The sequence below is a fragment of the Linepithema humile genome, chromosome 4 (assembly GCF_040581485.1).
Source record: "Linepithema humile isolate Giens D197 chromosome 4, Lhum_UNIL_v1.0, whole genome shotgun sequence".
NCBI lineage: Eukaryota > Metazoa > Arthropoda > Insecta > Hymenoptera > Formicidae > Linepithema > Linepithema humile.
The window spans coordinates 28,828,032-28,841,884 of NC_090131.1; the positions used below are offsets into that span (position 1 = coordinate 28,828,032).

The window sequence follows — 13,853 nt, forward strand, 5'->3', positions numbered from 1 at the left end:
CTGAGTGTTAAAAAAAAAAATAGATATAAAAATTAAGTCTTATTTATTAAACTTCTTGCAAATATCCGTAAAATTTAAGTTACGACGATCGGCAAACATTATAATTGAACAGATAATTGATTTTAATAATCGATAATCCCCCCGTTACTGTGCAGCATTTCCATATTTCCTGTGACAAATTAATTCCGTTTTGTAACAACGTTTTTAACTTTGTGACATGTAAAAATTAAATCTCGAAAAACTAAAATAAAATTTTGTTGCAAACTAATAAAGAATTTCATACAGAACGGACATAAAGATCCTACGATTTTTATGTATCGATATATGCACAAGTCTTCCAATAAAACTCCACGCGCACTTGAAACTATCAGTTAAAGAATTCGAATCAATCGTCAATAAAATTTTGGAGCAAATTGCACCTGCACCAGCATGTATCACTTATTATTGAAGATCAATTGAAGAATATTGACAGGATAATTGCACTCAGCAACATTCCGTTCGCAATATGGACACCATCCCTATCTAATTCCTAGATCCTATTACAAAAATTATAGTCGAACTTTTCAAATTTATCGAACGTATCGTAAAACTAATAAGAAAAGTGCTGATAGTGTTTGATCTCGAGATAATTAAATCTAAAAAGAAGGTTAGAAATAAAATTTGATAACTTAACGAGTAGGTACAATTATCCTTATTTGATACCTACGTTATTTAACTCGCTTTCTAGTTTCTTGTATTTAAGAAACTTCTTTTAATGAATTTTACATGAATGATAAACTAAAATTAATATTTATTATTATGAGTTTTAGATAAAAGCGATAAGAGATTTTTTATTCTAAATTTGTTTTCTAAAAAATCAATTTTTTGATGTTTTACATAATTCCCTTATATTTTAATATGGATTGATTCCCCTTTAATTCATAATTAAATTATTCTTTCTATCTTCTATTTCATATACTCTTTTTATATTGTAATAAATCAATTTCTATCCTTTTAACTTAAATTTATTTTCTAAACTATTCCTGACAAGTACTAAACACTGTCATAAACAGAATAATAAATCACAAGACCTTTCTTGAGGATAAAAAACTTTTTTGTTGTTATCAGTCTTGTGCCTGTAATGGTCTCAAGAAAAGAAGTATCTTAGAAAATACTTTGAATGTGCATGTCTATCTGCCACGTACCAAACGAGATAACGGTAACTTCCGACACAAGGAAAAAATTTAGTGATTTTAACAAAATTTTATAGTTGAGATTTTCGTTTATAGCAACCAAGTATTTTATTTCACATTATAAAAGATTTAGTTGTTTTTGCTAAAATAAATCTTACATTTTATTATCTTGACTAATAATAAATAATTTAGTTGTTAGAAATTTTTAAATAAAATTGAGATTTTATATTTAATTCAAATAAACACGTTAATAAAGTTAATTTAATAAAACAAAATTAGATTTTTAGTGAGAAATACAGGTCAAAAAAACGTCTATTAAAAGTCTACTAGATGTCTAATACACGTCTTTCCGACCTGTCATTTCTCACTGATTTAGAGAGAGGATTAATATTACATATAATAAATCAATTAAGTTAATAAAGCAAAATTAATGCATTAAAATATTTTTGTTTAAATTAATAAAACTTGTTTTGTTAATATTTTTAATCGTTATATCAAGGAAAGAGGAATTGTAGGAAAGAAATGTTGCTAACAAAGACATTTGTTTAAGATAAATAAATTTGATTGGGCATATTTCAATCAAATATTTTTGTCATCGTAACAAAATTTTGTTTTTCTTCAACTAAACCATTTTTCCTAGTGGAGGAATATTATTATCGTTTTTTAAGCGAGATATTTCATTAAGTAATGTATGCGCGAACTATATGCATCTTAATAGCTCGGGATGCGCTGCAATGGAAAATGCAACGACTGGGAATAAAAATCAGTACGGCGATGCAAGAAACCAGATGTAGCACTGAAACCAACGTTGAAAAGTCAAAGGTGCTGCGGTAAAACAAAAGATCAACATGACAGAAGAAAATCTGTAATGCAGCTGCTCTCGTTGCAAAATAAAATTCAATATGTTTAATTAATTATCGTTATATACATTTAAATAATTAATTATTATTATTATACGTTTAATCTCTACGAGTATTTCATCCCCCCATTATAGTTCCTCCACTTATCGTGCACTTAATAAGGGCGTTGTTGTAAAAAAAAATTTCGAGGACAAAAAGCTCTAAGCGTTTCAACCAACATCAAATCGATATATGATGCGGGAGATAAAAATTTTTACCTTTTACATAAGATACAAGTATCTGAAGTTATTCTTGACATTAATGTCGAACATACAGACGAGATCATTAATGCCTTCCTATTTTTATATAGTATACGTTACGTATGTAATGTACAAGTTTGATCAGTTTTCTACATAATACAATTTTTTTATCTAATGCGCATGCATATCTTTTATGTGCCAAACGAGATAACGATAATTTTGTAAATTATCTATCTCGTTCAGTAAATATGCATGCGTATTAGATAAAAAATTGCACTATGTGGAAAATCATTAAATATGAAGTGATTTTTTTCTTAGTAGATACGCCCAAGAATTGCAGTTTGAAATATGAAAAAGACGAGCTTTTGCAAATCGCATACAAATGAGTTCTTTAGCTTTATATTAAAATTTTAATAAAAAGAAACTATGAATCAGATACTTAAACTTCAAACGCTGATGAATGATTTACAACCAAGTTGTTCCTATCGTTATTCTATTGTCATATTCTTTTAATATAATTTTATTGATTTTATATTTGAACAGCGATTCAATTTGCGGATATAAGAATATTTAACTTCAAAGCTTTAAAGAATCCGAAAAGAATAACTTTCTAATTTTTACTAGCAAAAAATCGGCTTTAAATTTATCGAAGAATACGCTAAAAGGAAAAAGAAATATTTGATATGCAAGGTGTTGAGATGTTTGATGAGATAATATTAAAATATTAAATACTGTACATACATTGCATGGAGAGGCGTAGCGCATAGAGAACTTTTTCAGACAATTAAAAAGAATAACACGTTCTGCATTACTCTGCATTATTTTTCTCGCGTTACACGGCGTAAAATATTTTTAACGAAAAGTACCGTTTCATATGAATTATTGAGTGTTTGCTGCATCTGGCACACGTGATGCTTATACATAAGCTAGAAACGCGTGACAGCCGCAAGAAACTGACATTTTCGTATAAAGAAATGAAGCAAGCGAAAAGCGGCGCGTGCTTACAAGATCGTTCCTTTCGATTTTGCATTTTACAATATTATTTGCATTTCTAGATGCGTACACAGGATGACGCCACCTAAATTATGCTCTGTGAGGACTGTGCTCTATGAATGAGATGCCCCGTAACGAAAATAGATACACTAAGGGAAAGTATATTAAACAAGCACAAACTCAAACGCGTAATGAGTATGATACTTTGTCAGGAAAGTACAGCACGGCACGATGTTCATACTCATTACACGTCTTTATACATGCTCAGTTTGGTATATGTATATTTACCTAATATGTTTTTCTTCTAGTTTCAAGTTTTGAAATTATCAAGCATATATTGTTTCTGAGATTCCGTTAAATTAATTGTTCCATAAAATATCTGTTAATTTTTATATAAAATTTGAAGTTTTTTATTTAATCAATTTAACCACAATTTAATATTCCTGTTCGTCTTTTTTGTTAATAAAAAAAATTTTTTTTTTATTTATCAATATGTAATCTCTATTTCTTTATTTTTAACTTCCTTAGCTTCTTATTTTGATAAACTTGTTTTTAAAATTTTCAAACAAAAGAGGTGCGCTTTAATTTCTACCGGCATAAATTTTCGACCAATTAGTAGCTATAAGATGTATATTAAGAATTTCCCGCAAACCAAAACAAAGATAAATAACGACTACGAGATTAAATAGCGGGGAAACACAGCGAGCTAAAGAGGATGAAGAGATGAGAAAAACAAGGAAACAAATTGAGTTGTTTGTGCAGTTGTGGTCCGAATTACTGAAAAACCGATGTTTAAACACCGTCGTACATTACGGAGGCGACGGTAATAAATTTACAGTAACTCTTCAAACACTCGATGAACATGCGGCGATTTTGCATAAAACTACGCGCCGTCCATGTAAATGTCGGTTTTCCACGCTCAAGTCTTTCCCGCATTCGATTTTCAAATTCCCTTGCAGAATTCTATCATTAATGACGAATTGTTCACGAAACTAACGATCTCTCGTGAAATTTTAAACGTTCCTTATAATTAAATCAATAATTTAGAAAATAATTGTGTACCAAGATAGCACATAATTCACTGGTTCACAAGACTTGTATTTATTTATTTATTTATTATACGAACTTAAATAATGTAATAATCAATTTCTAACTACCACTATTTTCGAGATAATTATTTTAGGCGATTTTGCTTGAAACCTAATTTGAGGTATTTGTCGTAGCACGCCTTCCTTTAGCACTCCGATTTTTCTTAGTCAACTGGAATGCCCTGGATCGTCAAGCTATGATAATAGGTAGAGCAAGATTCCTCGGATACTAGAATCCAATCTTATTTCAAATTCAGAAAAGTAATTGAGGTTACAGATTTTATCCGTAACACCTGTTACAAATTTTCCCGACTATAAAACTGTTAATTATAAAATAAGCCCCCTGTTGTGTCGTGTTTTCGACATTAAGATAATAAATTTGCATTTGCAATATTCTAGCGTGGCCGTTGCTAACAAAGAAAAATGGGAACTAAATTACAGCATAATATTTTAACGAGGTGGTTTTCCCACAGGTTTTACTTCGGTTACTCGATTAATTATTCAAACCCAAACTAATATCATTTGTGCAATAATGAGAGTCACTATCAAAGTTCCGATAAAAAATTTATGCCATATAGTGTGCATCCAGTTTGAATACACTTCCATACACCTTTGTTCTAGCTATCTCTAACTAGAAGATCATCGATAACATAATTTGTAATATATAATTGACATATTGTCACGCGTAGAATAAATTATGTTCGTTTTTTTTTTTTTAAAGCTTTCAAATGCCTGTAAACACATAACAATAGTGTTGAACACAACTTTAACTATTATTGAATGAATATTAGTATGACGCTGAATATTTATGACTTACCAAATGAGTGACAGCCAAATTTATGCGTAGTGATCACAGTTTACATATGTCACGGTATAACAAACTCAAATTGCGATTAATTAATATCGTTAGCGCCATCGCGTAAATAACATGGCTGAATGCAAATAGTTTATTTATAGTATGTCTCATATAATATTTACTGCTGCGATAAATGACGCGTGAATATTATGTACACCGTAATTTAAGCGTCGATGGGTGCATCGCGTTAATTGTCTGCATATTCACGGCTTGTAAAGACTTCATTAATTAAAGTGTTCGCGACATAGCAAGATGCTCAAAAACCAAGTGCGTCGCGTGCGTGTAAAATATAGTTTTACATAATGTATATTTTGCATCGTCGATATATAATATGCAATTTCCCGAAGCACTTTCTCAACGTGAGAGATGAGTAACTCAGTGTGAAAGAAGAAGCTTATATCTAGCTGTAAAAGTTAACTGCGGTTAAAACGGTTTGTGAGTTATTTAAATTATCTAAAAATTAGTTGCGTAACAAACGTTTAATTTATATAATATATTTTATACGTGTGTTTAAATGCAATGTGTCAGAAAGGCATCAAATAGATTTTCATAAGCTGTGAAAAATTTTGCGGTAGCAAAATAGAGAAAAAATTAATTGCAGTATTATCAAATCTTTTTGCTGTCATGGAAGTGGTTGATTCATTAATTTTATACCTAATCAAGGTTGAAAAAATAGTTTCCACTTGTGTATTGTCCTTAGTATTATAAGCTAATTACCTACGATAAATTTACCTATTTATCGTTCGTGATATACCATTTGTGTATCATGTGCTTGCGGATTGTTGAACTGATAATAGGGTTTAAACGGAAACTAGGTGTACGTGATTAATTCACTGGTACGTAGATACGTAATTGTTTTCTGGCGAGCGTTGCGAAACCACAGTCTGTCGCTATCATATCCCGCGTAAAAATATTCATTGCAATAGATTTGAATAATTAATATACTCGTAAAAGTAAAGTGCCGAATAAAAATTTAGTGCCAAATACCGCAATGTTTCCATCAACTTTCATTCAAATTACAGACACGTACCGGCGTCGTTTTTTATCCCAATTCAAAACTCTTGCTGCACTTTTAATAATACGTTGAATATATAATTGGAAGAAACTTTTTATAACATTTTACGGTCTCGTCGTGAATCGCACGAATCTCAAGATCGCACGGGCGCATAGGAGAACCGTGTTTTCGGCACGAAGATCGCGCGCGTACTGAAAATCCCAGCAACCACCCCCATCGACCCTCACTGTCCGCCTCCGTTCCAATACAGACAACGGTGTGTATGTAACGCGTGTAAAACGCATGAGCTGCCTGCCTATTCGGAGATGACAAAAGCAAGAATCCAATTATGAAAGCACCGCAAAATCTAGTATTCCTTTTACGAAATTTTTTGTTTATTGCTTTTTCATTTATCGTTTTTCGATTACACTCTATTATAACTGACAGAAAGTATTATTTTTGTGACGCTAATATCTTTTAACCTTACGAGCAATGAATTCATAAATGCTATAATAACTGCACATTCGACGGTCATTATAATTATTAAAATTTAACCCATTGAACGCGCCTTCACAGTAATGAAAAATTTTTGAAGCTTTCCTTTCACGTGATTAAATCTCCCATTTATATGTTACGATAATAATAAAATAATTATATTATTATAATAGCAAATATTTTAATTGCTAGAGTAATAAATCATACGTGCTTTATCTATTTTGATTTAATACCGAAATTTGGTTATATGCAAAGTGAATCATTCTCTCGATATCAATTGTTCCGTTAAGTACATAAATACGAAACTTTGGGAACCTGCATTTATGCCGGCGCGCGTTCAATTATCGGCTACAACTCTAACAAAATTGTATGCGGACTATAACAATTATACTACCTTTCATCTCCTATTTAGAATATAGCGTTACTCACATTAGTTTACCTGCGTCAATTGAGTTCGATCAGTGATTAGAATATCAATTGATCAAATGCCAATGAATAAACTGCGAGTCGTTATAAACTCTTAAAAACACGATTTTAATCAAGTAATTACCTTGCATATAAACACCTAAATTTAACAGCCCTTAATATCATTCGCAATACACAAAATATATTCTTGAAAAAGGATATGTTTCTTTCTTTCAATTGACAGATATCCCAATATTGGCAACTGCATTTTGTAAACTAAGCCCTTTATAATTTGACAATTATAAAGCTAATGATTTAACGATATGTGCTTATCGATACATAAATATTTCAATCTCAATAAAACGACAAAAATACATTTTAAATGATGATTGATTCTGGCACATGAAAGCGGGTAGTCAAAAATCAATACTTGTAGCCTACTTAAGAACTTTATAAAATCCGATTGGAACTATTGGAAATTGTATGTTCTATACTTTTATATAAATAAATTGTATAAAAGACCGTTTTCAGCAAAGATCTTATAAACATTTTACGATATTTCAGACTCGTTCGGACTGCGCAGTCCGCTTTAAATATGTCCTATATTCATTGCTTTTCCAAACGTTCGATCATTGTCATGCTTTAAGAACACTTTGTACCGCGATAAAAAAAATATCCTGCGTTGGAAAAACTGTTTTATCACTCGTAATTTTTAACGTTACAAACTGTCCGACAATGTGTATTCTTGCTAATATACAATATATTACCAAGTAATGTAATAAACCAAGATTTAATTCTATCGCCATTGTCTTCAGTTTATGTAAATGTGAACATTTTGACGAGATCCTAAATCCATTTGCTTGACCTTTTCAATGCTAAATTAGAATACGGCCATCGCACCGTTGTGTGCTGACTTGGGAAAGGCAATTTTAAGCACTTCAGAGCTATCGGCCGGCGAACAGATAGAGACGCAAAATGAGAAAGTATTAAAAGTTTAATAATGTTTCAGACCAAATTAATCTCCTTGCTGGCTAATTTGGAATCGATAATTTCTTCATAACCGCTGCTTGTACGACAAATATATCACAGACAAATTTACGATCGCCGTCGCGGATAGATTTCAAACAACGATATTTCGTGAGGCAGCAGAAATTTCACTGGATTTATTAAAACTGCAAATTGCGGATAATATAGTATATCGTGCTTTATACCACGAAGTACGATATTAGCAAACACGAAGTAAAATTTGTTTGTCGTAGAGCATAATCGATACAGTTTTCGATGGTATGTCAACTGATTTTGTGAATATTAACAGTCTTCTCGCTTTTTTCTTTTTTGGATATGCGCGAGCAAAAATATATTATATTGCATTAAAAGTAGGTGTTTGAGAAACATGAGACTTGAACAAGAATGTAAACAGCGGATGAAAAATTGTAATTGATCGTAAAATCGTCATAACAGATTGATAAATTGATCAATAAAAATTACGTGAATATTTAAAATATCCCCAAAAATCACACTGCTAGATATCCAACTTTATTTTTGGATTTTCTAACATATCACTGGTTTGTCTTATTTTTTCAAATAGTTTTGCACAACTTTGATATAGCTTATAAAAAATCTATCTATAGGGTAGCTATAATATCAAATCAGTATTAAAATTGCACAACTACGTGCAAAATTGCAGAGTATAGGAAGTAATTTGCGATATTCCCAGTTTCCTTCAGTATTATCGATCCAGTCCATTCGCGTTTTATGGAATATATTAATATAGAACACACTGATATATCGTTTTTGAAGCGAGTATTTAAAGCAAAATATAAATACGTTTGATTAATAATAAATTTGATTCGTGCGCTTATCACTTTCAAAAGTAAAATAAATTCAAAGAATCTTTTTAAAAATTAATCTGTCTACAAATGAGTTTAATCTGAGATCGGTCACGCTAAAGAAATAGCATTGAATCGATATTCTTCGTCTCGGGAATGTAGTATATTATTAAACATATTTGTAACACGTTATAAATGTTATTGCAGCAAAAGTCATACATATAAAGTTGTTTTAGAATAATCGATTTAGAATTATAGAATAAAAAATTGTTAAAAGTAAAATTCTTAAATATCAGTACGTGTTAAAATGTTAATATCACGTGCTAAAGTAGTTTGTCTCAACGTCTGATCAAACAGCCACACAAATTCTATTTGTCTTTTATAATTGCCCGAGAAAAAATAGTATAATTGGTCAGATGTAAATAAATATAATTAGTTATGAAAAGATCTGATAACATATGTAATTTTATATGATCATATTATACCATTTTTTCTCGGGTGTACATAAATCCAAAATATAAAATACAGAAATAAATTACATTCATATATATAAAATTATATTGAAAATTATATTCTGAGAAATTATATTTTTTTAAATTAATTTTCTAAATTCAATTTTTTAAATTAATTTTTATAAAATTTTCTTTTTTATGTGTGTGATTTATACTTTAGAAAACTTTTTACAATTTAAAAATAACAAATTCCAAATATGATTTGTGTAAAATTTGATTTTTTTCAGTAATAAAATAGAAGAAATAATGTTTTATTATTTATTTGTAAAAATGTAAATTGCAAACAGAATAGTAATTCCGTTATGTGATCACGTCAAAACGTGATTCTCAGCAATTATATAATAAAACCAATGTTTATGTACACACAGAGAAAATTTTATATCAAAAATTACTATGTACAGAATTAACCGCGGACCATGAAGTCGCAAACTAAAAATTTTTATTATGTTTCACATGTAAAAAACATAGTAAAAATTTTTATAATTCCTTCATGGTCCGCGGCTACTACCGTACATAGTAATTTTTTATATAAAATTTTCTCCGTATATATATATAAATGTAATTTGCTTTTATATTTTATATTTTCGATCTATTTTGTGGTTATATCAAAATCTGGAACGTTACCTTATTTGAATTCATGGCTTTGTTTCTTGATGATCCATGAAATGCCGTTAATTGCGAATATTGGCCATAAATAATATGTCCTCATAATTGTTTATTACTTTAATCAACACACACACACCAAAAAATCACATAATTCTTATCATACACTTTTAATGTGCAATTAATTTTAAAGTGAATATTCACACTTTAAAGTTACAAACCAACGCGTCGAGAAAAACTAATTGTAGCTAGTAAACTAGTACAAAATGTATCCGAGAGAGGCGCTACTGTTCGGCACGCGCCAAGATCTGTATTTTGATAATTATATTCGCATTATTATAAATAAATAATAAAATACGAAATTACTTTTTATTTTAATTAAGCATAAATTTAAAAATATCGAATTTTACACAAGTTGTGTTTGCAATTTATTATTCTTAAGTTTTTTTTTAAATATTAGATTTATTTATCAATCATTACAAAAATGTACAATATTGTATATATAAATATTATATCTCTCTGTGTATTGTCAGGTATAAAAATATATCTAGCATTCATTACATTATGCAGGATACAAAAAAAATTCAAATATACATACATAAACATAAAAAACATAAAAAAAGTTATTACATAACTTATGACTCCTACTAAATTAATGTAGAAACTTTTATAACAAATGTCGAGCATCAATAGTTTTTCACAAATTATGATCATAGAACAAACATGTTTACTTAAGTCTGTAGGAATCTCATATATCCTGAATAAGACTTGGGGAGAGAAAAATCATATCTTTTAAGGATAATGCAGGCAATCGAAATACTTATTAATCTTTCTATGTTTTTTAAAACAATTCAACTTTATGATTATACTAAAAAGTTGCTATTAAAAATGATTAAATATTGATTTTTATTATGCATTTTGTTCTAAAAGCCTAAATTTGACATATTTGAAATTAAATAATTTATAATATTACGTATCTAGATGCAGTCATTATTAGTTTCATCCATAATATTTTCAAAATCAAAACTAAACTTCTTATCTGTTTGATTGCACATTTGTAAAAGCTTTCTATCTGATTCTATTTGTATCCTTTGATTAATAGGGATATACGATTCCCTTATATTGCCAAATTCATCATCAGAATTATCTGATTTTTGTTTTTCATCCTCGAGATAAATATGTTCTTCATGAATAGTGGATATCAAAGATTTATCGTCAACATTACGTTCTTCTGCAAATTTTTCGATAGATCCTGTACGCTGGCAATTTTTTATACTAACTTGAAAAAACTCTTTACTACATATGTTTTCTATTACACTTGTCATATCTAAATCATTATCTTCATTTTCGCTCATAAAGTCATCGGGAGAAAGTTTATTAAACATCCTATCGATGCTGTTATTCAACCTTGAATTTATTTTCTCTACTTCTAGTACTTTTTTAAACTGTGGTCCACGTTTCATTTGGTTTATATCTATGACTGCAACGTTTTCAGACATGTCCTGTATTTTTAATTTATTTACTTTTCTCAAATTATTTTTGTTTTTCGGTCTTTTTGGTGTGATTGCCATTTTCTCAAAGGAATCTTCTAACGATATACAGTGATCCTTAGACATGTATTCATCTATCTTCTTATTATTTTTGCTCCTTAAAATTTTTTTTCTTGTTTTGTTTTCACGTGGTTTTGCGACACTTTTTATTTCACTATTATTTTCTTCTACATTTATTGTAGTTTTCTTTTTCCGAGAGTTTGCAGTTCGTTTCTTCGTTTTTACATTTCTAGCATTTTCAAATACCTCAACTAACCCTGGATAGCATTTTAAAACCAAGTCCTGTGGTTCAATGCTTGTCAATAAATTATTTTTTACGTCATCGTTATCATCATCGTTTACTTCTTTATATTCCTTTAACATTTCTATTGCACAATGCTCCTTCTTCCAAATAATTTCATAACTGGCTATAGACCTGATATTACGTATCTTCTTTATCGTATCAGGAATAAATAAATCTGACATGGACAAACGTTCATTAAGTGTAAGTCCTGGTAAATGTAAAAGTTGCCATCTAGTGGTTAATGTAAATATTTTCTCAAATGCGTATTGAGGTTCCCAACATAAATGTTTTTCCATAAAATCCTAATACAAGAAGAACAAACTAAAAGAAACTGTTTTAACATATTACACTGTATGTAAAACGCAATAAACTTACAATAAAATGAGTAACTTTAGGTTGATTCCATTCTATATCCAACCTGGTTGGAACTGAGTCTTTCCTAATAAGAAATTCTTCTATTAACTCTTGGTTTGGAAAATTTTGGTCAGTGAGTGCCTTTTTCCTCAATGATACTTCATTTAATATCAATGTCCTCTTTTCTCTACATAGAAATATAAAAATATAAATTATTAAAAATATAAATTACTTTTTTAAAAAACATAATACATAGCAGTAAGTAATCTAATTACAATTTACCTAAAATCATCATTACACTTTCTAACAGTACCACAATCTGCGCAACCTGATTTTGTATGCTTTTGTAATTTTCCTTGATGACCACACGATGTACATAAATTTGGATTTAGTAAATTTGATTCAACTGTGTCTAAATTTGTATCAGTTCTCCATTGTTGAATTCTAAAATAAAGATAAAAGAAAAGTAGTTTACATATTAAGTTATCAGTATCAGTAGAATTGATTAATACATTTAATATTTCAACCTTTTTAAGATATCTCTATCATCTACGATCTTAAAAAATTTTAGAGCAGCCTCTTTCCCCACACCATTCACTCCTTCATCGTAATCACAGCCACACAATAAAGCCAATGCTATCATTTTGTTTCGTCCTATGTTCAATGTCTTTTCTATCTTATCCATACTGTAGATGTCTACAGAACCATTTGTAGCTCCACAATTTCCTTGAGTACTTGTACAAAAGTTTCTATAGACTGTTTTTGCACCATACAAGAAACAATCACTATCTTGGCTTATACAGCCATCAACAAGCTGAAAATATAGTTTCCCTTTTTAGATAAAATTGATTTATCAAGAAACGTATATTAAGTATATTAATTTACCCCATCTTCATTTAAGTAAGCACACATAGCTTCTGCTTCTCCTTGACCCTGTATGCAGATAATACCCATATATCTCAACATTTCTTTACATTCATTTAGAATTCTATTAAACTGAGTTCTGCCTCCTTTCTTTGCAGTTTTCCTTTTCTGAAATCCGTTACGAACATCATTTCTATGTGCAATGGTTTTATGTTTGAGGATAGGTGCCTTTCCCTCCAGTACAAACACTGGAGATATTCCTTGCATAAGAAGAAATGCTGTACGAAAGTATAGATTCCTACAACAATGTATATAACATTAATCATATGCAATAGAACAAGACACTGCGTAATGAAATATAGCGTATCAATATAAGATTATTCGTTTCACTAATCTTTTCGAATCAGTGTGAATTAAATAAATTATGCAAAGAAAATCATATGACGCATGTGTAAACGAATGTACCTCAAATACATCTTTGGCTGTACTGCATTATCAACAATTGTTTGACTATCGACAACCCATCCACTTAAATCGATAGCAATTGTCTTTCCTTGTAATTCGTATAGCGGTTTTTTCTCGCACAAAGGCGACAAAATGTTCCACAAATCCTTCACACCCATTTTATATTATACTTTGAATTGAATCTGTCAACGTGCATCTTCCATGATGGAAACTGTGGACAGCGCCACGGCGGCAAGCGAGCAACATGATTGGAGCCAAACCTAAAAACGGTTCGAGTCTTGGCTGAAAATG

The 13,853-nt window shown here is 29.8% G+C and overlaps 2 protein-coding genes across 6 annotated transcripts in view; both read right to left on the reverse strand.

The window, feature by feature from the left end:
- Positions 1-10,203, reverse strand: part of LOC105673430 (probable G-protein coupled receptor No18) — a 46,578-nt gene extending 36,375 nt beyond the window's left edge. Inside the window, exon 1 of one of the 5 annotated variants that reach the window (XM_012369053.2) lies at positions 10,068-10,203. The gene's annotated coding sequence lies outside the window, so the exon portion shown is untranslated. Of the gene's footprint in view, positions 1-5,925; positions 6,212-6,238; positions 6,451-10,067 lie in introns of those variants that run through there. The other 4 variants (XM_067354216.1, XM_012369054.2, XM_067354218.1 and 1 more) reach the window with 4 other exon arrangements.
- A 349-nt stretch (positions 10,204-10,552) lies between these two features.
- On the reverse strand, positions 10,553-13,839 carry Gen (XPG-like endonuclease). The gene is made up of 6 exons (XM_012368849.2): positions 13,563-13,839; positions 13,119-13,395; positions 12,761-13,047; positions 12,516-12,677; positions 12,255-12,420; positions 10,553-12,181 (listed from the first exon to the last, which is right to left on the reverse strand). The coding sequence occupies exons 1-6, from the start codon at positions 13,718-13,720 to the stop codon at positions 11,024-11,026; spliced, it is 2,208 nt and encodes a 735-aa protein (XP_012224272.1). The 5' UTR covers positions 13,721-13,839; the 3' UTR covers positions 10,553-11,023.
- Positions 13,840-13,853: the final 14 nt, after the last annotated feature.